The following is a 24,811-nucleotide window of genomic DNA, read 5'->3' on the forward strand; positions in this document are numbered from 1 at the left end:
AAATTTTATTTCCTCCAAAATGTATAATTTTAGATTTTATTTTTAGAATTTAAAACATCAAGAGCTCCTTTTTCTCTCTTTTGATTATGTGTACTCTAATGCCGCGTACACACGATCGGAAATTCCGCCAAGAAAACCGTGGATTTTTTCAGACCGCCAAGAACGTGGTGACGTACAACACTACAACGAGCCAAGGAAAATTAAGTTCAATGATTCCGAGCATGCGTCAAATTGATTACGAGCATGTGTTTTTTTTTGCGCGTTGGAATTGCATACAGACAATCGGAATCTCCGACAAGAACTTTTCCCGTCAGAAAATTTGAGAACCAGCTCTCAAATTTTTACTATCAGAAATTCTGACCGAATTTTCGACCAAAAGGTCACATCGAACTTTTCTTGTTGGAAATTCTGGCCGTGTCTACGCAGCATAAGAGCCCATTTACACCAGATGCTGTGGGGCTGCACTGGCAGCTATTTGGGGGGCAGCACCAATGTATAGACAAGGCTAAATGCCTTGTTTTCAATCATTTTGCCAGCCTTGTATTGATGCAGTACTTTTTTTTTTTACCGCAGCATGTTGTGACATGAACCACTGCACTGTAAAGCCACTGTAGTGCATAGAACTGTATTAAAATGTCAATCATGACAGTATGCAATCAGTGCGGCTCATTAGTGTGATTGGGCTGTTAGAGTAAAACTCTGTAACTACAGTTCTATAATTTCCAGCTGGTCAGAAATATTTTTTTAGCCTTAAGCAGGCCATACACGGTCGAATTTCGAACAAATTTTCTTTTCAAAATCAGAAAGTTTTTTTTTTTGATCCGATGATGCCACCATTGATCTTCGAAATTTGGCCGACCAAACGTTCATGTTGCCGGGAATATTAGTTTCTCTCCGGGAATATTCTTTTCTCTCTGGGAATATTCTTTTCTTGCACATGCGCATTTTATTTTCTATTACATTTCTCGCACGATTCTCCCATCATTGATCAGAAAATCGTTTGTTTTTCAAAAAATTTCCAACATGTCGGATTCCTCAAATTTGTTTGCCGCACGAAAATCGGCTGTTGCTGCAGCCCACTAACGGTGCGAAATTCGTCCGAAAATTCTTTGATACAATTTTCAAAAAAAACGTGTATGGCCGCCCTTAAAGATATTTCTGGGGTTGTGGACTTGTCCTGTGTACCTGAACTTGGCAGTTGTAGGTATCAGAGACATCTATGAAAGTGCAATACTCAGCTTACATTCTTAAAGTTTTTCTTTAGCACAACCTATACCAATAAACATAATAAAGTGAAAGTCTGACATACATTTTCGATGTTTTGTGTAGAGTGTACTAAAAAAGAAAGATACCTAACCTGAGCTACCCCAACTTATCTTCTCCTCAAATGCATACTTAACTCAAAATCACAGGTGTGGCCCCCTGTTTTGTTTTTATCCTGAATTGAAAATTTTCTGTACATAAGCTTCATCTGCACAGCATCTCTCCATAGACTTCTATGAGGCCTTGTCCTGGAACTGATGTCATCAAAGTCATTGAAAAGCCACTTTGCAGGTGTAGTCAGCACATTTTTGGGTTAAGATGTGCTGGAAACAAGGGCTGGAGACCACAGCCACTGTCTTGGGAGGGGAAGCGAGGGGTAGTTTAGATTATGAAAGAGGGAAAAAGGGGTGAAATGGTAAACGGGCACTTTGTTTTATAATGCACTAGTCCTTAAAAGGAAATGTGTCCAAAAAAAAAATAGAGGCTGCGACTGCTGACCTCTTACCCTGAAAATGCCAACTGCCTTGCTGTCATGCTGACCCTGATGCTGCCTTGCTGATTCAGAAAAAAAGTAGGGAAGGCTTTCTGATTTAACTGACCCACAAGCTAGTGCCGGGGCAGAGTACCAAAGGCAGAGGGTCAACAGAGCAGCCAGGTACCAGAAGCTAAGCAAATGCAGCCATTGCACTTCTGTGTTGACGGGTTTACTTTAATTCAAGCATTTGCTGCAATAAAGTACCTCTTTTCAAAATAGATTATTTTGATTTTAATAGGCAATAGTAATATAATAATTTTAGGGAAGATTTACAAAGATATATTGGGTGAAGTATCTGTTTTATTTTTAATTATTACCTTTAGCAATTTTAGGCATTTATTATTTGCATTGTGCATTGTTTGTTGTTTTGACATACTGAAAGTTGAAAGAAGAGGTTTATACTGTATATTATGAGGTGTTTATAACACTACAACCCTCATCAGTTTATTTCAGTTAAGTTCTTATAAAATATTAACTCAATCTAGAGAAGGACCTACTTGAAGAATCTATGTAACCAACTTAGACCAAAAAAGAAAGAACTTGCCTTTATAGAAATAAGTAAGTTCTCCAGGTCTATAATCTGAACTAAAGCTTTGCATTCCGTATTGACCCCAAACTTTTTATTTGGGTGAATCGCACCATTCTTTAGCTCATTCTAGAGCCCTACAGTATCATGTTACTTAAACCATGTATTCTCTGTCATTTAGGATGGAATCTGACTACAGATTAATTCCTGTTTTTTTTTTGTGAAGTTGGGTAGGATCTTAATCTCCCTGAGTGTTTAATTCTCTCTATATTGCCACTAGGGAGATCTCCCACAATCCCCAGCACCCCTGTAATGAGAAAAGCTTAGCTTCTCAGCTTGGGCTGGATTGTCCATAACAACATACAGAAAATTCAGCATAAGACACTGGCCTGTCATAGCTCTGTTAATGATGGATAGATATTCATTTTATATTAAATATGCTATTCTCTTGATGACAGGTTAACTTTAGGGTTGCTAAAACTCATTACAAACCAAAATCCATAAAACTACTTATATCTTTATAGTGTATTGCAAAATCTTGTCTTGACTTTTGCTCCTGGATGACCCTGTGATCTTCTTCTTGTTTCATTGATGTCTGCTATTTTGACAGCCTAATTGTGGTACATTTTTCTTTAGTGACCGGAAATGCAGTCTTCCTGACAGAGAAATAGAAGAGTTTTCACTCCGATTTTAAGGCATGTTTACTCCAAAGTAAGAGCGTGTGAGGTTTACATTAAGTTCAAGCTCCCCACAGCGCGCTCTCAGTTTTTAGATTAAATTGCACCATAAGTTTGAAGTGTAGCTTCCTGTAGTTTATTATGTTTTACACATTAACAGGTCCGTTCCTTATATGCAGTTCTTGAGGTTTGACTGCACCCATCATTTGTTTTCGAGGGCCAATGATTGTGACTCCGACTGTCTTCATATCACTAGATTAGAAAGAAAAAAAACACGGTTAATTAATATATTTTCAGCATTTAATCATGTCCACTAATTGTCTTCCATGAACTTGCAAAGAGAGGTCTGCAAAAATCTGAGACTGTACTCAAGCTAGAAATGCTTTAGTTTTGGATATAGTGGGGGAGGTTTAGAGTCTACGTCAGTTTTTTGCTGTCTATGACCAAACAGGAGATTTTTCTCACTTTTTGTCCATGTAAAACCAAAAGAGGAATTTAAGGGCAAAATAATATTTCTCAATATACATTTCCTGCTGGTGGCACTTAAAATTAGCCTTGAACATGTTTCTGGCTGTCATTATTCAGTGTCTGCCTGTAGCACAGTTCCCCCTAAATCATTATCACCTACGCCATACGTGCAATGTATCACAATAGCAATAGCAATATGCAATATGTCACAATGCTGCCTTGAGGAACGAACCCTATAAGGTCCAAAACATTGGCTATATTTTCTCATGATATCTCATAATATCTTGTCATGATATTGCATATTGTCATGATATCTTTCACAATAAAGAATTTAAAAGAAAAACATTCTTGAGGGCTGATAACTTTCTGCAATTTCAAAAGGGTTTTAACTCATCGCCACTCTATCTATCTACAAACTTTAGATACACTTGAAAGTGGACCTACGACTAGGTTCACATCTGTTGGGGTATGGGAATACATGCAAATCTCACAACGCATTCCTGCACCTGCATGCAGCCGTACATAAAACATGCTGATTTTAACAAAACATGCAGGGTGCCAATAATTTCTAATGGCATCCTACTCACTAAAAAATGCAGTGTGGCTTCCATGAGGCCACGGTTTAAAAAAGGTGCTGGGACATTTTTCCTGCAGAAAATGCTGCTGTGCCCATGCAAACGCAGCATGTGGAACCACTAAGGCCTCGTACACACGACCGAGGAACTTGTCGTAAATTAAACATCGTTTTCCTCAACGAGTTCCTTGTTAGGGTTTGTTGAGAACCTTGACAAGCTTTCTTTGCGTACACACTGTCAAGACAAAATCTCGTCGTTCTCAAACGCGGTGACGTAAAACACGTACGACGGCACTGTAAAGGGGGAGTTTGATTCCACTGGCGCCACCCTTCTGAGCATGTGCGGGTTTCTAAGCATACACACGGACGTGTTTCTCGTCGAAAACCAGCCTGACGAGGAACACGAGAAGGAAATTGAGACTCTCGACGAGGAAAAAGAGAACTTGTTCTCTTTTTTTCTCATCGAGTTCCACAACAGTTTTCTCGATGAAAAACATACACACGACCATTTTCCTCGGCAAAAAAGCTCTGCCACCCAGTTTCTTGATGGATTCTATCGAGGAAAACGGTCGTGTGTACGAGGCCTTAGATGTGAACCTAGCCTTAACCTGTAAAATAATTTTGGTCTCTTCACAAAAATATATATATATAAAAAAAAAAACTAACGATCACTGTGTGAGACAGCTTTGTACCTAAAATGCCAATCACCAAGCATTAGTGCTGTCATGTTGGAGAACAGGGAGGGGGAGGTGGGTCAGATGTTACACCTGGAAATCCCAGATATTTTTATTTGTTCCTAGTAACAGCGAAGATAAGGTAAGTATAAATTGCTGGTAGTATTGTATTGTTTTTATTAAACATTCATATTGCAATAATTAAGCAAAATATGTTGAAAATACATTACAACTTTGCTTTATAATTTATAGTCTCTAGACTTTGAGTAAAATTTAAGGAACTAGAAAATTGGTGAAATTAGGACAGAATCCAACTTAAAACAATATATTTATGAACCTAAAGTAAACTTAAAGTAAACTTAAATTAAGAAAATGAATACAAGTGGTTCCCTTCAATATGCAGTGTGCAGTGGATCCAGGTTTCTTTCCTCTGTTGTACAGATTCTAAAGGGAGAGCCGTACACAGAATGTAATAAAGCCATTTTGTGTTTAAAGAAAGCATACTAATTACAAGAGACATGTGTAATTCCCACAAAGTACAATACATCAGCACAGCTTTCCTAAACATTAAGCAAGTCCAAGGAACAATACATCTATTCTAACTGATAGAAAATAAAATGTCATCTCAGGAAAGCCTCGGCAATCCCTCATCAATGCCGGGCATGTTCAGAGAGATTGCTGTTTAATGGGATGCTCATTTAGACAGGAAGAGTTTTACATAGTAATTTACTTAAAAACTCATCAGGTAATTATGCTCATTAGTAGTCCAACAGAATGTAATTTTTTCATTAGCTCTGGAGATCTCTGTGGTACAGTTCAATGCTTTCATGATGGAATTTACTAAGCTTCTGATAGAACTATTTTCTGTAACATATTCCTTGGGGGTCATTTGTGGACAGAAACTCTAAGTGACCTGTGTGGAGTTTCTTTTTTTTCTGCATGTATTGTATGAACACTACTCCACACTTCTCATGTAGTGCTTGAGGGCAATACATATTATTCCAGTAAATAATGCTTCACATCTACAGACAATCGGCCTCATGTATGAAAAGTGCCAGGCGACTCAGGCCCCGAACACACGCAGAATTCAGCCAGAAACTCGATCGGAGCTGAATTCTGCCGAGAAACCCGGGCGGGTGTACACTTTTGGCCGAGGAAGCCGACGAGGATCTCGGCGAGGGAGTAGAGAACATGTTCTCTATTTCCTCGTTGTTCAATGGGAAATTTCGGCTCGCCGAGATCCTCGGCGGCTTCACAAGGAACTTGACGAGCAAAACTATGTGTTTTGCCCGTCGAGTTCCTCGGACGTGTGTACGGGGCCTCAGACTTTCACTGCACAGGTTTGCTGCAGACAGAGACACATTTTATTAATGTAAGAACTGCTAAACACCTTGACTACATCTGACCAGGGGAGATTTTCCCCTTATTCCATAAAAAAATTAAGTACAATATTTTTTTTCATCCTTTGCCCCAACTCAGTGCTGTTAATTTCCTGCAGCCTCATTTCAGACCCTTTGAGGGGATTTAATAAAACTGGTCCACACCGAATCTGGTGCAGCTGTGCACAGTAACTATACTCACCTTGTTCAATTAAGCTTTGACAATAAGCCCGCGTTCACATTGGGCTAATTTGGCATGCGATTTGACATGTCAAATCGCATGCCAAATTGGCGGCTAATGCCTTCAATGGCACTGTCTGAATTGGTGCGGCGCCGCAATGATTCCCAAAAGTAGTTTGTGTACTACTTTTGATGATTTAGGGGGCAATTTGAATAGACATCTGTCCATGAACTAGCACAGATGTCTGTCAAATCGTCCCTGAAGTCGGACCGCATTGCCGGTTTGAAATCGTGCAAATTCAGCTGAACCTGCAGCATTGTGAACCTGGGCAGAAGTCTTGAAGCTGATTGCTTACTATACACAGTTTCACCAGATTCTATGTGCACCAGTTTTAGTAAAAATCCCCCATTGGGTCTGATTTCCTAAAGACGTTGAGAATGTTCACTCAAGAGCAAAGATTAACTTACATTTTTCCAACCGTGTGTAAATTAAATATATTACCGGCCTTTTGTTTTCACATGGCTTGAAAAATAAAGTGAAGCGTCACTCTTTTATGTCATTAGCAGGTAACAGAGCATTGCCACCCTATATCAGGAGGTACCTGCACAAGGCAGAGCATTAGACGTTATTTTATTAAAAAGTTCAGGTTTAGAAATGTTAAAAATTATTTTTGGTAGTAAACTAACATGTTAAAGCTTATGTGAGATTTTTGGGTTTACATATACTTTGGAATGTGCAAAATCTGGTGCAGCTCGGCATAGAAACTTCCAGGTAATTTTTCCTTTTTGTCAAAACGTAATTGAACAATCGGAAGATAGAAGCTAGCTACCATACACAGCTGCACCAGATTCTGCACTCTACAGTTTTAGTAAATCAACCCCCTAATTTCTTGGACTTTAAAATGTAATCAGCCATCTAATAGGTCTCCTACTAGAATCTCCATCGGCTGCACAAGATCAGACAAAAGAGGCATCCATCACATGATGTGTTACCGGTATGCTAGTCTGTCCTCTTCACAAAAGACTTCCCAACTGCCTGCCAGAATATATAGTGGAACCATGGGCAATATGCCATTCCCACTCAACTTTAAATACACAATACATTCTGTAGGATTTAAACATTACTTTGACCAGATTTAAACCTTCAAAGTCCCAGAATAGAGCTTGATTCTACTGGAAAACTGAGTACACATTTCCAGCTATTCTATGGCGCACGCTTTCAAACCACACTTTCAGAACCGCTGACATTTATTCCAATATTTCTGAGTATTATAGTTTAAACTTGTCACTTGATCCTTACTCTAATTATCCTTTCTTTGCATCTGACATTGAAGTAAGTATTTTGCTTCATATTTCTGCTAACACTCCCTCTGTCAGCTTTCAGACTTCTAAAAAACCTTCCCTAAGGCTTCCTGGAAGACTGCTGCATAATCCTGGACAGAGATTTTGCTCATTATATATTGATAATATCCCTTTGTAACCCTGATTACTCATCACGCACAACACATTCACATAGTTTAAGTGAATGGAAAACTAGTTACAAAAATGGAGCATGATGGGTAATTTGCAGGGTTTTCTGAGGTGTCCACAATGTTTATTAAGCAATGCCTGAGGTAATTGTATTCTAAAGGGCCATTAAACAAAACAATATATATATATATTACATTAAACATTATTATCTTACATCTCTATATATACAAATATAGCTAACTAGAGCTTTTTATAAATGAAAATATTTGAGCTCAAGTTTGATCCTGGCAAAAGCATTTATTTCCACACATCTGGCATACTGCTTAGTATTCCATTTGAAGAACACTTTAGGCAGATTTTGATAAGCCCTCTTTAGCCTAAAATGGCCGATAGCATGCAGTAGGCCTAATTTCATCTCTTTACAGCAAAGTAAATACAGAGACTAGTATCTCTTATAATGTATAGATAGTAGAGCTTTTCCATATATATTTGTAAATGGCATCGCTTTAAAGAAACCTGCCAAAAACATGAAGCCTGCGATTGCTGACTGCTGAGTTCTTCCCTGAAAAATCTTAGTTTTTTGGCTGTCGTATTGGCCGCCTTGAAGTGTTTGCGTTCCTAATCTGGAACATGTATGCAGAGGTACCTGACTTCTGAAATTACTGAAGCAAGTGAATGGGCATGAGAGCCAGGCAATTCAATTGCATACATAGCCAAAACTGTTAGGCCCCTTTCACACTGGGGCAGGACGTGCGGTGGCGGTATAGCGCCGCTAAAAATAGTGGCGCTATACCGTCGGAATTGCCACGGAATTTGGCTGCTAGCGGTGCGGTATTAACCCCCGCTAGCGGCCAAAAAAGGGTTAATACAGCCGGGAATGCTCCTCTGCAGAGGTGCATTGCCCGCGGTATTACGCCTCTGCAGATGCGCATTGCCGGCGGTATTACTGCGGTGTCCCATTATTTTCAATGGGAAGGAGTGGTGAAGGAGCGATATACACACCGCTCCTCTCACCGCTCCAAAGATGCTGCTTGCAGGAGATTTTTTTCTCTCCCGCCAGCGCATCGCCTCAGTGTGAAAGCCCTCGGGCTTTCACATTGAGAATGCAGTGCAGGAGTTTTTCAGGCGGTATTTAGGCGCTATTTTTAGCGCTAACCCACCTGAAAAACTCCTCAGTGTGAAAGGGGCCTAAAGGATGATAAAGGATGAATACGAATCCCTAATAAAGTATTATTAAAGTTTTTTTTTTTTAAGTTAAAAATAACAAACATGTTATACTTACCTGCTCTGTGCAGTGGTTTTGCACAGAGCAGCCCGGATCCTCCTCCTTTCAGATCCCTTTTCGGTGCTTCTGGCCCATCACTCCTGTTGAGTGCCCATACAGCAAGCAGCTTTCTATGGTGGCACCTGAGCCGAGCCACAGCTCCCTGTGTCCATTCATTCAGACACAGAGTTGCGGCCCGTCCCCACTCCTTTTCTCTCCTCATTGGCTGACTGACTTTGATTGACAGCAGCGGGAGCCAATGGCGCCACACTGCTGTCTCAGCCAATGAGGAGTGGAGTTCCAGGCACCCAAGACAGTCCTGCAACATCTCTGGATCTAGATGGACCTCAGGTAAGTATTAGGGGGGGCTCAGGGGGGCTTTTGCGCACAGAAGGCTTTTTATCTTAGGCTAGGTTTCCACTATTGCAACCCCAAAGTCATGCAATTTTTTGCCGCAATTTTGAATAATAGCACTGAGACAGAAGTAATAAGAAACACAAAATGTTATAGTTGTCACCAGAACCAGAGGGAAGGATGAAATTTCTATTGTGAGCGTCTATTTCAATGACAACTCATTTTGTAGATTTCCTCTTACTTTTTGTTGCATTTTGGGGACAGGTAATGAAATTAAATCTCCCCAATGAGACACAGAGATCATAAAATAAACTAAAATTGGTTTTAACTTTTCACTACTCTATCCTAAATGGAAAGAAAACATTTTGGCTATGTACACATTTTAAATTTTTTATAAGAAATAAAAAAATGATAGCCCCAATATTTTCCTTAATGATACAATGAAGTAGTGGGCTGTTTAACTGACCAATCTCCAGGGCGTAGAACGGGGATATGCAATTAGCGGACCTCCAGCTGTTGCAGAACTACAATTCCCATGAGGCATAGCAAGACCCTGACAGCCACAAGCATGACACCAGAGTCAGAAGCATGATGGGACTTGTAGTTTTGCAACAGCTGGAGGTCCGCTAATTGCATATCCCTGGCGTAGAAGAACTCATGGTTCAACATCATGAAAGGTATGCCAGTTATATTGCTACATAGACTAACTGGACTGTTCTCTTGGGTATCCCACAGTTCAAAATATTACACCATAGGTTTTAACCATGCCCAGACATTTAGAAGCCCTATTCTCCATCTTTTTCAACTCTTTGATTACTACTGCTTCCCTGCCCTCTTCCTCTCCCCAGTTACTGAAGATCCAAAACTACTTGTGCCTTTAACACTAGTTGTTGAGGGTTACCTTCAACAAGCCTAACATTTCGCAAATCCTTAATTAATTCCTTGCATGAAGGTAAACATGTTTAGGCATCAATATCCCCTCTCCCTCCCTCTATTTTACTTACCCTTCATTTGATCCAACACTGTGCACATCTGCAGCTCTTCTCTCACCTTCACTTACGGGTCTCACTAGCCTTGCTGAGCACCAGGAGACATTGGCTTCCGCTGTTCTCAATCAGAGCCAGTTATGAGGGAGCATGGGGTGGGGCCTGATGACTGTGTCAATGGATGCAGTAGTGGGGCTTGAGAGTGAGCAAGTAAAAGCTTCCCCATGGAAAGCAGCTTCCTATGGGGGCACTGGACATAGAGGAGGGGGGATTCCAGTAGGGGGGGCAGAGAGGAGGAATCAGGAGCACTAAATAGGGACCCGAAAAGAGGAACTTCAGGGCCTCGCTGTGCAATTCCATTGCACAGAGCAGGTAAGTATGAAATGTTTGTTATTTAATTTTTTTTTCCTTCACAACCACTTTTAACTGCAATTATACAGTTCTATTGTAAGATGGCTTCCACTATGCACAATTGCAAGCATTTATGATTCAAAATAAACTATAAATAATATTGACTTACTCTAAGGAAATTTTTGCAATTGTTTCGCAAGAGCTGTAACAAACTCCTGATAAAATGTCCTTGCACTGTCCGGTCTGCATACTATCAAGCCAGTCTCCTGCGGGTCGGTATGTGGGAAAGTCAACATTGTTTTGATCTAATAGTAGATTTGATGGCCTGAAAAAAGAAAACATGTAATATTACATTAACAATATTGAAACTGAAGATAAAAACAGTAGTTTTACTAGCCGGAGACACTTACAATGGCCTAAATAATGGCAACATGAATTAAAGGGCAACTCCAAATTTTCAGTTGCTGTATAGACCATTTTTAATTTATTATACAAAAAAAAAAACTTTTTTTATTTGTTCTGCATTTTCAAGCTTTTCCTCTTACTACAACACTGGCTAATAAGATATTGTTACACTTTAAAGGCAGCTGTAAACCTGAAATCAGGATTTAATCAGGATTTAATCACCCTCACCTACGGTACTTGTAATTGCAGTGAAAGGTGGTTCTAAAAAGTACTGACTAAGAGCCGGTTCACACAGGGGCGACTTGGGATCCAGCTTGAAGTCGCCCCAATTCGCATTGGTTGAGAAAGTCAGTGTAAGTGAATGGAGCCGTCTTAATGTACACTACTGAAGTCGCTCCGACTTCAGAAAAGGTTCCTGTGCTACTTCAATCCGACTTCTAGGCGACTTCTAGGCAACTTGTACCCATTGATTTCAATGGAAGTTGGCTCCAAGTCGGATCCCCTGTCTTAACTGAAGCAACACTAATAATAGTTTTCTCAGGCAATCCCCTCCCTCCCACAGAGCTGATTGTTGTTTTATTTGCCATTGGAAAGCCTCCTGTCCTGGAGGCGACTTGAAGTTGCCTTGTAAGTTGCCCCAAGTCGCGCTTTGGTGCACGCTCAGGTCGTATTCAGGGCGCCTCGCAAAGTCGCGGCCAGAGTCATGTCGCCCCTGTGTGAACCGGCTCTAAGGGGGGGCTGAATACAAATGCACGCAACACTTTTCAGATATTTATTTGTAAATTATTTCGAAAATTATTTATCATTTTCCTTCCACTTCACAAGTATGTGCCACTTTGTGTTGGTCTATCACATGGAATCCCAATAAATACATTTACATTTTCACCAACCATAAATAAATCCATCGATCCAAACCATCCACGCAATTAGCTTCAAGAGCGGAGTGGAAAGAGTAAAAGCACTGCATGAAAAAAGTTTCCATAAACTACGTAACAAATGTAAGAAGCGCTCTCAATTTCAAGTTACTTATGACAATAACTTTTGGGCAATTGGGTAATTTCTGATGAAGCCAGGTGTTTTGGCAGCAGGACTATTCTTTCCACCTTCTCTGGAGAAACCATCATGCATGCCCCTCTCTCACAATCAACCTTTGAGCCACCTTCCCGCAAACCTCCCTTTTTGTCAGACCACCCATCATATTTAAGATCCAACAAACCTGGATGACTGAAGGTAAAGATATGAAAATAGCTTCACCTGCCTAGATCAAATGGTCTTTCCATTCTTTATGACAACCAATTTTCATTCATCCAATTTTCATATGTCTCTTTCTATTATATGCTCGGTTGAACTGCCTAAGTTTGCTACAGGTTTAGTTTAATACCACATAAATGTGTATGTATTATTTTAGATGGGATTACCCTTTGCCATTAAGGATCTTACATTTTTATCCTATTTACATCACTTTGAAATTCCATAAAGACAATACTAATCTATCATGGATTCTATTTATTCTGAAGGCAAAGTGTGATGGAATGATGACAATGTTACTATATGGGCTTTTAAACACTGAAAAGTGTTTGTCACCCCAACAGTTCATATTGCTGATCTGTGCCTGCTGTATCATGTACAAGTATCCTCTTATCTTTGTATTGCTTCCTTTAAGTAAAATCCCTGGCATTACTGCTAGTCCCCTTGTGTTCCTATTAATAATGACCACACTAAGCAGGAAAGCACACCGGGGTCAGTTCTCTAGCTATGTTGGGAACTTAGTGTACTCACCTCCAATGACCAGACTTGTCGTGACATGCCCTTGCTGCACAGTCATTCACTGGCAAGCTCAGTGTGCTGCTTCTACCCCCCCCCCCCCGGTCTTATGCAGCTGAGAACAGAGGGAATGTGATCACTTATAAATAGGGAAAAAAAGGGTATTTATCATGTTTTTTTTTTATATCTATTCAAAAATATTTTGCTTTTCATTTCTATTTTAAACTATATGGGTTGTTTTACAAGGAGATTATTTACAATCACTTTAAAGCATATAGGAGCTGAGACAGCCATCTTGGGTGCACTCAGTTGAGCTAAAGAGTCTACCAGTATATCTTGCGTATGGGAGGAAACATGAATTCCTGGAGGAAACCCATACAAACACAGAGAGAAAATTAAAACTCCATGCAGGTAGTGTCCGAGTCAGGATTCATATTGAGGACCCTAGTGGCCAGGCTAACCAAGCACTAGACATGTGCACACTGAAATATTTAGTTTCGGAATTTTGTTTTCGTCCGAAAAATACATTTATTTCGTTATTCCCGAAATGTGTTTTTATTTATTTTGTTTCGTTAAAAAATGCATTCTTCTGAAAATCCAAATTATTAAGGTCGAATCTGCCATTGAAGGCTCATGGTGTCTGTCGAATGTTCTAAGAAGATTCGACAGAGCAGCTAAACTGTACGACGCCGCAATCGTACATTTCTGGTCGAATGTTCCGCCTACAAGCTATAGAAGAACTCTAATGTATGACACTAGTAATAATTATATTTATAAATTATTATTACTAGTTAACCAACATTTAAATTATTTTATAGCCTATGGGTGCAGCATTTGACCGGAAATGTACGATAGCGGCGTCCTACAGTTTAGCTGCTTGTCGAATTGTCTTAGAACTTTCGACAGACACCATAAGCCTTCAATGACAGATTCAACGTTTGTATGTTTTTCGCTGCTTCATCGAATCTTCGACGTTCATGTTGAATGGTCTACCCCAACACTGTCTCTATAATGTTGAATCTTTCCTCTCTATGTAGAATAATATTGCACTAATAGAGTTAAGGTTAGGCACATTCGACCACAGGTTCGATAGACACAGTTTGCTATTGTCAGCGTCATGTCGAATCTCCTATCTATATCAAACTGTTGTCACAATGAAAATGAAAATAAAGCATTTTTTTTATGTCGGATCTTTCGGATTTTGCGCTTTCGTTTTTGTTTGTTAAAACAATAACGAAAATACCTGAAAATTCGGATGAAAATGCATTCAGACGAAAACAAATACACATGTCTACCAAGCACACAGATCAAGGACTTAATAGCACAATGCAGTGCCAATATATGACTTCTGGAGCAAACAAGATATGTTCTTGTGATAAAAAAGGTATAGAATCAAAAGAAAGAGACATAAATTTGCCCTGTATAATGCATTAGTAAAACTTCATCCTAAAAATGTAGTCCTGGGTACCAAAATATGTTGTGGGACTGGAGAAAGAAACATAAAAGTGTAGCTAAATGAATTAGAGGTATGTAGGACCTCAGTTTTGAGGAAATTGAACTGAACTTATAAACCCTTAATGCCCCTACCCTAACCCTTAATACCCAATATCAATAAATACTTTTTCTCTGTTGCTTTATAATTTTATATGTCACAATAGCAGCAATTCATATGAAACATCTCTTTTATTTATCTTTTAAAAACTACTATAAGCATGCAACAAAATACAAAAATAGACATATGGGGGCCCTAGCAAATATTAGTGAAAATCTGCAAAATCGTTAAAACCTCCCATAATATACACACAGTTACATCATATGCATGCATTTGAAAAACCAACTGGACAAGCTAATGTGCATGAAGCTGTTTTTCATACTATATGCTGCCTTCTTTTTGCAGGGGGTTAACCGTTTCTGTACAGTACAGTAGTCATTTGATACAGGTGCCAGGCTAGGTTACTATGGTATCATTATTATCCACCGTTATATTTTTGAAGTTTTGACTTCCACTAATATTTACTTGTGTTGCAGTATATCTGTTTTAGTATTTTGTTATGTGTATAGATATTTAGTGATAAATTCAAAGTGATGTTTTATATATTGTGTCGCTGCGGTCCATTTTATACCTGTTGAATAAGATGCTATTTATGGTATGGTATTGACTTCAGATTGCACATTGCCCCAAGTAAAATGTATACAATTCTTTGGCTTCAGGAATAGGAATTAACTTGTACTCAAGAATTCAATATGAATGCCTTATTTAAGGACCTTTTTCCTTCGAAGCGTATGTTTACATTTTGCATTGATTTGAAAAAAAAAATAAAAGTGATCAGCGGAAAGTTCCGTAATTTGGTTACTGAAATGTGTCCAAAAAATTGGAGGTAAAAAAATATTTGACCAAACCTAAAACTTGGTAAAAACAAACTTATATTTGCACAGTTAAACAGTAACAAAATACCAGTTACCCGAAAGAAGGCAATTGTAATTCTAGTAAATGTGTTTTATAGATTCTAATGATATCTGGAGAATTACACTCATTTTATAAACTCCAAATATTATTATTTATCAGGAAAAGGGCTAACCTCTTTAAAGATTTTTTCTTCCTGAATGCGTTTTATGTGCTGGTAATATAACACCAAATAGCTACTGCTGTTAGCTAAAATAAGTGTATCACCTTTGGACTCATATATTTTGTTGGCAATAGGTCTATGATTCCCAAGACATTTCTGAAGTATTTATGAAGTGTTGCAGTAGGAAAGAATGTGAGGTTTTACCTCAGTTTTCTATATACAGTATATATATATATATATATATATATATATATATATATATATATATATATATATATATGTATATATATATTGTTGTTTAACTGGTGTTACTGGCTGTTGATTAGCTTTATCTGAGGCACACGTCTTTGAAATAAAGAACTGTACTTCTTCACTGAGAAAGAACAGATTCCACAGATTAGGGATTCAAATAGTCAATGTTAAACCTTCATATCTATGATTTGGATCAAAGAAGCAATAAAAAAGAAAGGGGTCTTAATTTAAAGGTCCCTAACCTCCAAGTAACCAGCAATGTGAAGTATTGTTTTACTCTTTCCAATGTTCCTCAGAGGAATCAAACTCAAAATTGGTTACTTTCCTCCTTGGAGAGGACATCTGGACAGTTTATCAAAGAAAAGGAATGTGTCTGAAAGTAGGAAGCGCCTGTGATGTTTCCAAATATGCACTAAGGGAATGTAGGCCTTTAAGATCATCTGAAGTCATCAGCATTTTCTTGGACCTAGCTCCCAGTCAGAGGTCTAAGACTGAAATTTATGGGCCGGGTGATGTTCACCATGAGCTCACACTTAACTAAACAAATTAGATGGGTCTCAATCCAGGCAGCTGTAAAGAAACCCTGCCGAGCTCCACCTGATCTTTTACAGCTTTTCATAAATCAGTACCCACTAGGCCACAGACTGCAGTCATTAAAAAGACATCATGAAGATGACATATCTACAGAGGAAGAGAACACAAAACTTCCCCACTCTTCCTTTTTTGCCATTCTGCAGTTTGTGTGTGGTAAATAGAAAAAGTGTGGTTAAAAGAAACAAAACACAGAAGTCAAGACATATGTAATAGGAGCCATTTACCATATGAGCAGGGGGTGAGAGGAAGAGTGGAGATACATGTAGAGAAGATTTAGAGCCTTTGGGGTGTAACTAGAGTGTCAGAATAAAATATATGTGATCCCTAACTGAATGACAATTAGTTTATTAAATTACTTGCCAGTTTTAAATAAAATACTGTCTTAACTTTGTTGATGCTTTTTTGCATCCCAGGGCTGCTGATCTCCGGCACCCTTATTGTATACATACATGCACTCCAGTAATGGTTGTAGGCATTTCTCTGGGATGATTTTCTAATGGTGACCATGTGGTCTCCATCAGTTGCCCATTTGACAGGGCAGCAACACAGAAGCTCAACTGGGCGATAGGGACAAAGCGTTGTCACCCTATAAGGGGAAGGATATGAACAAGGTCCTTCATTGCACGATTACCAGTATGATATAATGAAAGCTGCAGATTTTAAACATTTTTTGAAATAGTTGAAACTGCAAAAAACATGCTAAAGCATTTATGAGAGGATAGTGACATACACTTCAAGGCAATGTTTCGTATACCTTTTATACCTAAATGGACAATGCCATTCCTCTTGCATTCCAATCGAACAATACCCTAAAGAACCTCCCATGTTGAGGCCATGTGGCCTGGTATGTTCAGGAGGGGGGGGTCATTCGCTTGTCTCCCCCCCTTTCCTGGCCTGCATACTCTGAGAAGAGCCTGATATGGATTGGGGGGGGGGGTTTATGTCGGTTTATTTTTTAGCGGAGAAGCCCAGTGACAGCTGATGAATCATCCGTAGTTAAGGATGTTGCAGCCGGCTTCCCAGCCCCGCTCCTTACCAACAAGCTATTCAATGCACCCTGACTGAGCAAATCTTTGCACAATCAGGGCTTAGAATGCATTGTGTAGCGCCCAAAATTTGGATGTTCACTGAACGGGCAAACAGGCGATGTTCAGGCCAAACTCTTGCTTGGCCTGAACCATTCGCCCAACTCTAGTGGGGGAGCAACATCTTGCTCATGCAACCTGTAAGGAAACGACACATGGAAACTTTTTTCCTTTTCGGCCCTTTACAGCAATACTGCTGCCATGACACAATCATCAGTGTGACATTGGCCTTATTCCAAGTGGATTTTTTGTTTCAGAAATAAGGGTTTGTTTGAAAAATATGAATATATTATTAATACCCCCGATACCTGCAAATAGTAATGGAAAGATTTAGAATTAAAAAAAGTGTTGGATGTATTTTTACAACTTATGATATCCCATATATCATATAATTATTCTGGATACCAACCAAACTATGGGCCACACACTGGCATTCAACTCCTGCCAAGATTTACTGCAATGACAGCACACCACTCACTCCTACTCAAAGCCATGTAGTTTTGGGGGTGGATGCCATTGGTATAGTTGGTGAATTGGTGAGGGGGCACACTGGATACCTTCAGCTGCCATTGTGCTTTTGCTGGGTATCCAGTGTGTCCCTTGTGCCTTAAATGAGGGGTGGACTCCATCCAGGCACACCTGCTCTTAATCTATCCATTATTATATATGTGCTCCAACTTGGGAGACTCTCAAAACTAGAGTTAGTACTGCAGTACATTAGGGTGCCAAGACAAGGCTACCGGTTATCCATACTGTATATTTGAAAATGTGTGCAAACTTAACCCTTTGTGTTGACCGTGAACTGTTAGAGAAGGTCAATTCGGTTTGTTGCAGGCTGGCTGGTAAGCGAGTTGGGAATTTTTGTTTATTTTTTGACATTTGGGAATGGCTTTGGGTGGGAGTGAGTGGCATGCTGCCATTGCACTAAACCTTTACTGTAGTTGAAGGTCTTCGGTGTGTAGCCCATTATTTGGATTGTGGACTTCGGCTGGTTGCAAGGAATTGAAGAGGATACAAGCTGGCTTATGAGCAGTGAAAAGAGTTGGGATTGTCTAACAATTATTCTGAATAGTTTGGTATTTTTTTTCATCCAGAGAACGAATCCCTTTTGTAGGATCAGAAGGAACTTTTTTTTCCCCGTGAGAAACATTTACTTTACATTCCTCAGGACCAAAACTGCTGTAGGTGCATGAAATATATGGTAATTATAGGTAAAGTAGCATTGGGACACTACAATGGTGTTGACGGGGGTACAGAATTGAACTAATTTGTATAAACACTGCAGTAACGTAAGGTAACACTTGAACGCTATTTGTGATTATACATTGTCAGCAAATGACTGTATATAGAAGCTCACTCTGTGTTCCAGACTGGAAAGCTGATGGACCTTCAGCAGCAATAAGCTTATAACTGCTCTTCTGTGGCTTCATGACTGCCAGCACTGGCAATCGACTCCTGTAATTGGCCTACTAATGGTAATAGACTTATGGGTGTTTAATGACTTCCCACAAAAATAATTTCTTTTCTGTCTGTAAAGATAGTTAAATCAGATTTGGCATGTTTAGTACTGTTTTCTGGGAAATGCTCTGTGCATAACTGGGCAGTTTTTAAGCCGTTCTCCTCACTCGTCACCGCTCCCTAAATATCATTTTGTTTCAAAAGTACCATTTTTTTCCACTCATTGGGCTTGTGTGTTTATTTTGCTCAGTGCCGGGGAAGCATGAAGCAATTTAAAGCAAAATGATCGAAGTTTCAGGAATGCTTTCTGACAAAGATGGTTAAAGGCGTTGAGTGAGCTGGGATTCAGATGGTATTGTGTAATGCTTATTAACATGGATAGACAGAACAAGGGTGCAATCCAAGATTCTAGTTAAAAAAAAAATGAAATGTAAATACTCTGTCTACCCTACATAGCAAATTAACTGCTATAAAAGCACAGGGAATAGAGTTGGGGGTGACGTGAATTAATAATACATTTGCCTGGCAGGGCAATACTGTGACTCTATAATCTACAATAGCCCTATTAGGAATACATACAAGATGATTTACAGAATGGCTTCTCAAATGCCAAACAACATCGATCAAGAGCAGTTCTCGTGTCCCTTCTTAGCAGGTGGTAATTTGCAGCTATCCTACAAGCTTCCATACATCTGTTGACTAAACAGTGACCGTTAAAGTAGAAACTTTTAGACTGGCAATGATATGCAAAGGCCTGTCTGAAACATTAAACATTATCCATCAGTTTCCAAACTTTGGACGGTACCCTGATGAGCTTGGAACATAAATTATGAGTAGGGATTTGAGACAGTTGTCATGGAAGCATTGACAGATTCTTAGCATAAACAATTCAGGGAAAAAGTAATCTCCTCTAAAAAAAGTTATAATAAAAAAGACTGCTATTTTGTTCATTTATTTACAAAATTATGTAGTGTAAAAAATATCAAAGCTGAACTCTATTCAGATATATAATATTAATGAAGCTCTGTAATCATTGATACGTAAATAAATGCATTTTTTTTAATGCAAGCAATGTAAGGACATGACTTTGACCTCTCAGGACATCTAACGTCAGAAAAATTGCTGTGAAATGGATTGAAGGTGATTATTGCAGCAAAAAATGTTTTAATTATTTAACTTTTAACCACTTCGGTACCAGACACTTTCACCTCTTCCACTCTTCCTGCCTCGGACAATTTTAAGCTTTCAGCGCTGTCACAATTGCTTGATCATGCAACACTGTACCCAAACTAAATTCTTATCATTTTCTTCCAACAAATAGAGCTTTCTTTTGGTGGTATTTTATCACCTCTGTGGTTTTTATTTTTTGCTGAACAAACTAAAAAAGACCCAATTTTTTTATAAAAAAATGTTTTTTTCTTAGTTTCTGTTATAAAATTGTGTTTTCCCCTTCACTGACCCGCACTGATGAGTTGGCACTGATGGGCACTGATATGTAGAATTGATGGGCACTGATAGGCGGCACTGATAGACACTGATGGGCACTGACAGGCGGCTGTGATGGGCACTGACAGACAGCACTGATTGGCACTGATAGGTGGTACTGGTTGGCACTGACAGGTGGCACTGACAGGTGGCACTGATGGGCAACACTGATGATGAGGTGCTGATTAGTTACTGACAGGTGTTACTGCTGGGCACTGATTGACACTGCAATGGGCCCTGATTGGCACTGTGTTGAGCTCTGATTGGCACTGTGGTGGGCACTGATTGGCACTTTATTGGGCACTGGCAGGGGGTTATGATGGGGCACTGACTGGGCACCAATTGGCAGCTTATTAGTACATTTGATGAAGGCTGTGCTGATAATAAATGTGCTGATTATCAGCACAGAACCCCCCTCTGACAGGGAGAGCTACTGATCGGCTCACCCTGCCAGCACGAACCGAGGAATTCCATTTACCGCCACTTCCTGGTTCACGCGATGATCAGCTGTGATTGGTCACAGCTGATCATGTGGTAAGAAGCCTCTGACAGAGGCTCCTTATCACGAACGAAGATGCGGCATGTCAGACTGACACACCTCACTCGCGATCGCCATTCTGCGTTGCCCCCACGGTCACGCGGTAGCATGTTATCCTGCTGGACGTCATATGACGCCCAGTCAGGATAACAGAACCACTTACCGGCCATCATTCTGCATACGGCGGGCAGGAAGTGGTTAATGTACAATTCATTTTAATCTTGTTTTTCACTTGAGTTCTAACATTTTATTTAAAATGTCACTTAAGACAAAATGTGTTTTTTTTTAATTTGGGATAGGGTGGAGAGGAATTAGAACATCTATCGGCTTTTATTGCTGTCTGTGCCCCTGTTATGGAGATTCACCCTCTCTATTTGTCCTGTTTACCCTTAGCATCAAAAGTGAAAGTAAAAGAAAAAATTTGGGTTGGCATTAGAACACTACCAGAGTGGAAATCTTCCAATGGGGTACATTAGTTCTGGTGAGCCTGGTGACACACTAGTTTTCCCTCACTCTGGGGGGATTTCTTCTCATTTCATGTTTTGGCTATGGGACAGGAAGTGAAGGGAAATCTCCCTAATATGACACAGATGGGGAAAAAAAAACTTTACGCTATGCAAAATGGAAACAATAAAAAGTGTTGCTTTTAGTGACACTTTAACATAAAAAGAGACTTTTATTAAAAAAAAAAAAAAATGTGCAGTTGTGAAAAGATTAGCAAGAAACCTGCATAGTAACTGCATAACTACAAAATATGTGTTAGCCCTGTAACACTAGATCTTTTATTTTCTTGATGAAAGTGGAAAGCTCCTTTAATAATCCTTACATTTTAAATATATTTTCTTTTTAGTGACTTTAACCTCTTGGCGTACCTCCCGACCCTTTAAGAGGTTTATGACGCTGGGAGGTGGGGCGCGGCTTAAGATCACGGTGGTCACGTGGTCAAAAAACTCCATATCGCAAAGAGCAATCAGGAGGTTTTGGTTAGACAATGGTAACTGTGCCGGGAGCGTGCAGCACACGTGTATTAAGGGCAATTCATGCAAATGTGTGACCCCTTGGTGCTAAGGACCAGGTGCAGAGAGGCCGCATATTTGCATACAGCCAGCGCCAAGAGCAGTGGCGGCTGGTGTGGTTTTCTTTTGGGGGGCGGCAAATAGCAGCACTAGCACAACTGCCAACTGCCAACCACCCCCCCACAGCACAGAACTAACACCCCCCCCCCACCTCCCAGTGTTGTTACCTTGGATGCAGGCATTGAGAGCAGCTGATGCAGCCATCTTCCAGCGTGGCAGACTTGGGAAAAGCTGCTCTGGTGTTCTCTCCTGGAGCAGCTTCCACAGTGCTGCTCCTCCCGACCCTTGGGTTCCAATAGGATCGCCTAACAATAGGATTTGGCCAATTGGGAAACAGGTTTCATACCTGCTTCCCAAATTGGCCAGGAGAAGAATCAGTGTTGCAACAGTGAATATTCATTCGCTGTTGCAACCGACCTGAGTGGTCTTCGGAAACATCCTCTGTGATCCGAGTCCACCCTATGTTGAAGCCTATTAGAGCCTCTGGCTCTAATCAGGTGCTTAAAAAAAAACTAGCCTTTGTAATTCATGTGTCCGGTGGCGGAAACTCAGCTTGTACCTTTAGCAGAGAAACAGCCTCAAAACCTAATGTTTCCACCTCCATGCTTGACTGTAGGGATTATTTTTTTTACCAATGGTTTGTTTAGTGACTATGGTCCCAACTGCCTTGAGATCATTCACAAGCTCCTCCTGTGTAGTTCTGGGCTGATCCCTCACTTTTCTCATGATCATCCTTACCCCATGAAGCAAAATCTTGCATGGAGCTCCAGACTGTGAGGGTGATTGATGTTTTTTTGGTTTTCTTCCATTTATGAATAATCGCTCCAACAGTTGTCTCCTTCTCACCAAGCTTTTTTCTGATGGTCTTGTAGCCCATTTCAGCCTTGTGCAGGTCTACAATGGTGTCCCTGAGGCCCTTTGATAGCTCTTGCCCATGATGGGGAGGTTTGAATAGAAGAAAGAGATTCCGTGGACAGGTGTCTATACACTTAAACAAGTTGTCGTTGGGAGTACCTTCTTAACCTCCCTGGCGGTATGATTCTTTCAGAAAAAACATGCTGAAAGCGGTACCATTATTTGCAAGGAAATTTGGCGTTTTATATTGTAGGTCTGTAATTTTTAGAAATAACTCACTTAAATCTGACCAAACAAGATTCTAATAGGCATCCCGGGTATTACATTTTTTTAAAAACAAAATTATAAATTATAATATAATAAATAATTATAAATAATTATAACAAATAATAATATAATTATAATAAAAATTATTCAATAATGTAATCAAATTAAAATCACTGAAATTTGCTCAGTTGCAGAATTGTTGCTGTCATTATTTTTTTTTTTTTTATGACGAATTTCCCCACAAATCGCTATCGCACAATTCTGCAAGTGATTATAATTTATTATCGCTGTTTTTTAGCTGATCTAAAACTATTTTTGACATAAAGGGACACTTTTGGTTGCTATGGACAATCTACAGTTTGCAGGGAGAAAAAAAGGTTTTTATTATATAAAATGACATGCAGGACACTGGGCAGACCACTAGGGACAAGGGGGGGTGTGTTTTTTTTACATACAGTACTGTAATCTATAAGATTACAGTATACTGTGTGTATAGTGTTTGTTTACGTTTTTGAATTTGGCGCCGTTCTCCGTCCCCGTGCGTCGTAACGTCGCAGGGAACGGAGATCGGCGTCACACGGAGGCACTATGTGAATCGAGCGAGGTCCCGCTCGCTCACACAGCGCGGTGGCATCGCTGGATCCAGGGACAAGGTAAGTAAAAAGTGCCTGTGGATTCAGCGAGGCGAGCCGAGACTGACTCGGGGTTACCGATAGTAGCAGGAAAATCTAACCCCGAGTCAGTCTCGGGAAGACCGCCAGGGAGGTTAAATTGACAGGACTAATCTGTTTACCACAGGAGCACATACTGTAGCCAGTCTGTGGGCACCAGAATTATTGTTGGTTGGTAGGGGATCAAATACTTATTTTACTCACTGAACAGCACCTCAATTTATAATATTTGTACAATGTGTTTTTTTTTCTGGATTTTTGGTTTATATTCTGTCTCTATCATTTAAAATTCACCTATGATAAAAAATGAAGACCCTTCATTTCTTTGTAAGTGGTAAAACGTACAAAATCTGCAGGGGATCAAATAATTATTTTCCCCACTGTATGTGATTATTTACCTCTTGCATAATGATCGCAAACTGTGTGCAGGACAGCTTCCCTGTTTTTCTGGATCATTAACTATGCTCTTTGATCATTGAGCTATTGCATTTTCGTGTTTTTGACATTATGTAAGTGATAGTATTGTGATACAAATATGATTTGTCTGACATACAGGATATAAATAAAAAAGTAACAATTAAAAAAAAGATTAACCTGTAATTCTTATCCTAATGACAGGAAGTGAGAGAAATTATCCCCAACAAAGATGCAAACAAAATTGACAAAAAGAAAACTGACAACGTTTGTAACTATTCCTCACTAAAAGTTCAGAAGGTCATAGAATGGAAAAGGAAAAATCTACATTATTTTGTATACCTGGTAAATCCAGGGAAAATGTTAGCCCTTCCAAGGCTTTTATTCTGTGCTTTAGTCCTATATAAAAAAAATAAAAACAATAAAAAAAAAGACCGACAAAGAAAGTAATTTTTACCAATGCTATAGAAGCATGGTTATTGGTTTTTCTGCACCAATATAAAAAAATAGAAAACAATAACGAAAAAAAAAAAAGAAAGGACAAAGAAAGTAATTGTATCCATGCTATAGAAACATACGGTAGTTATTTCCTATTCTGTGCTTAAGTCTGATATAAAAAAAACAAAACAAAGCAAGTCATTTTTACCCATGCTATAGGAAAAAAAAAAAATACCCAAAA

At 39.5% G+C, this 24,811-nt stretch overlaps 1 protein-coding gene across 2 annotated transcripts in view; it reads right to left on the reverse strand.

Moving 5' to 3' along the window:
• Window positions 1-1,055: 1,055 nt before the first annotated feature.
• Window positions 1,056-24,811, reverse strand: part of EPHA3 (EPH receptor A3) — a 481,147-nt gene continuing 457,391 nt past the window's right edge. The window contains exons 16-18 of one of the 2 annotated variants that reach the window (XM_040338730.1): window positions 24,475-24,531; window positions 10,871-11,026; window positions 1,056-3,253 (exon numbers count right to left, since the gene is read on the reverse strand). In XM_040338730.1, coding sequence (XP_040194664.1) covers window positions 3,148-3,253; window positions 10,871-11,026; window positions 24,475-24,531 — 319 coding nt within the window. In that variant the 3' untranslated portion in view covers window positions 1,056-3,147. The remainder of the gene's footprint in view (window positions 3,254-10,870; window positions 11,027-24,474; window positions 24,532-24,811) is intronic. The other variant, XM_040338731.1, reaches the window with a different exon arrangement.

The sequence above is a fragment of the Rana temporaria genome, chromosome 2 (genome assembly GCF_905171775.1).
Source record: "Rana temporaria chromosome 2, aRanTem1.1, whole genome shotgun sequence".
In the NCBI taxonomy this organism is placed as follows: domain Eukaryota; kingdom Metazoa; phylum Chordata; class Amphibia; order Anura; family Ranidae; genus Rana; species Rana temporaria.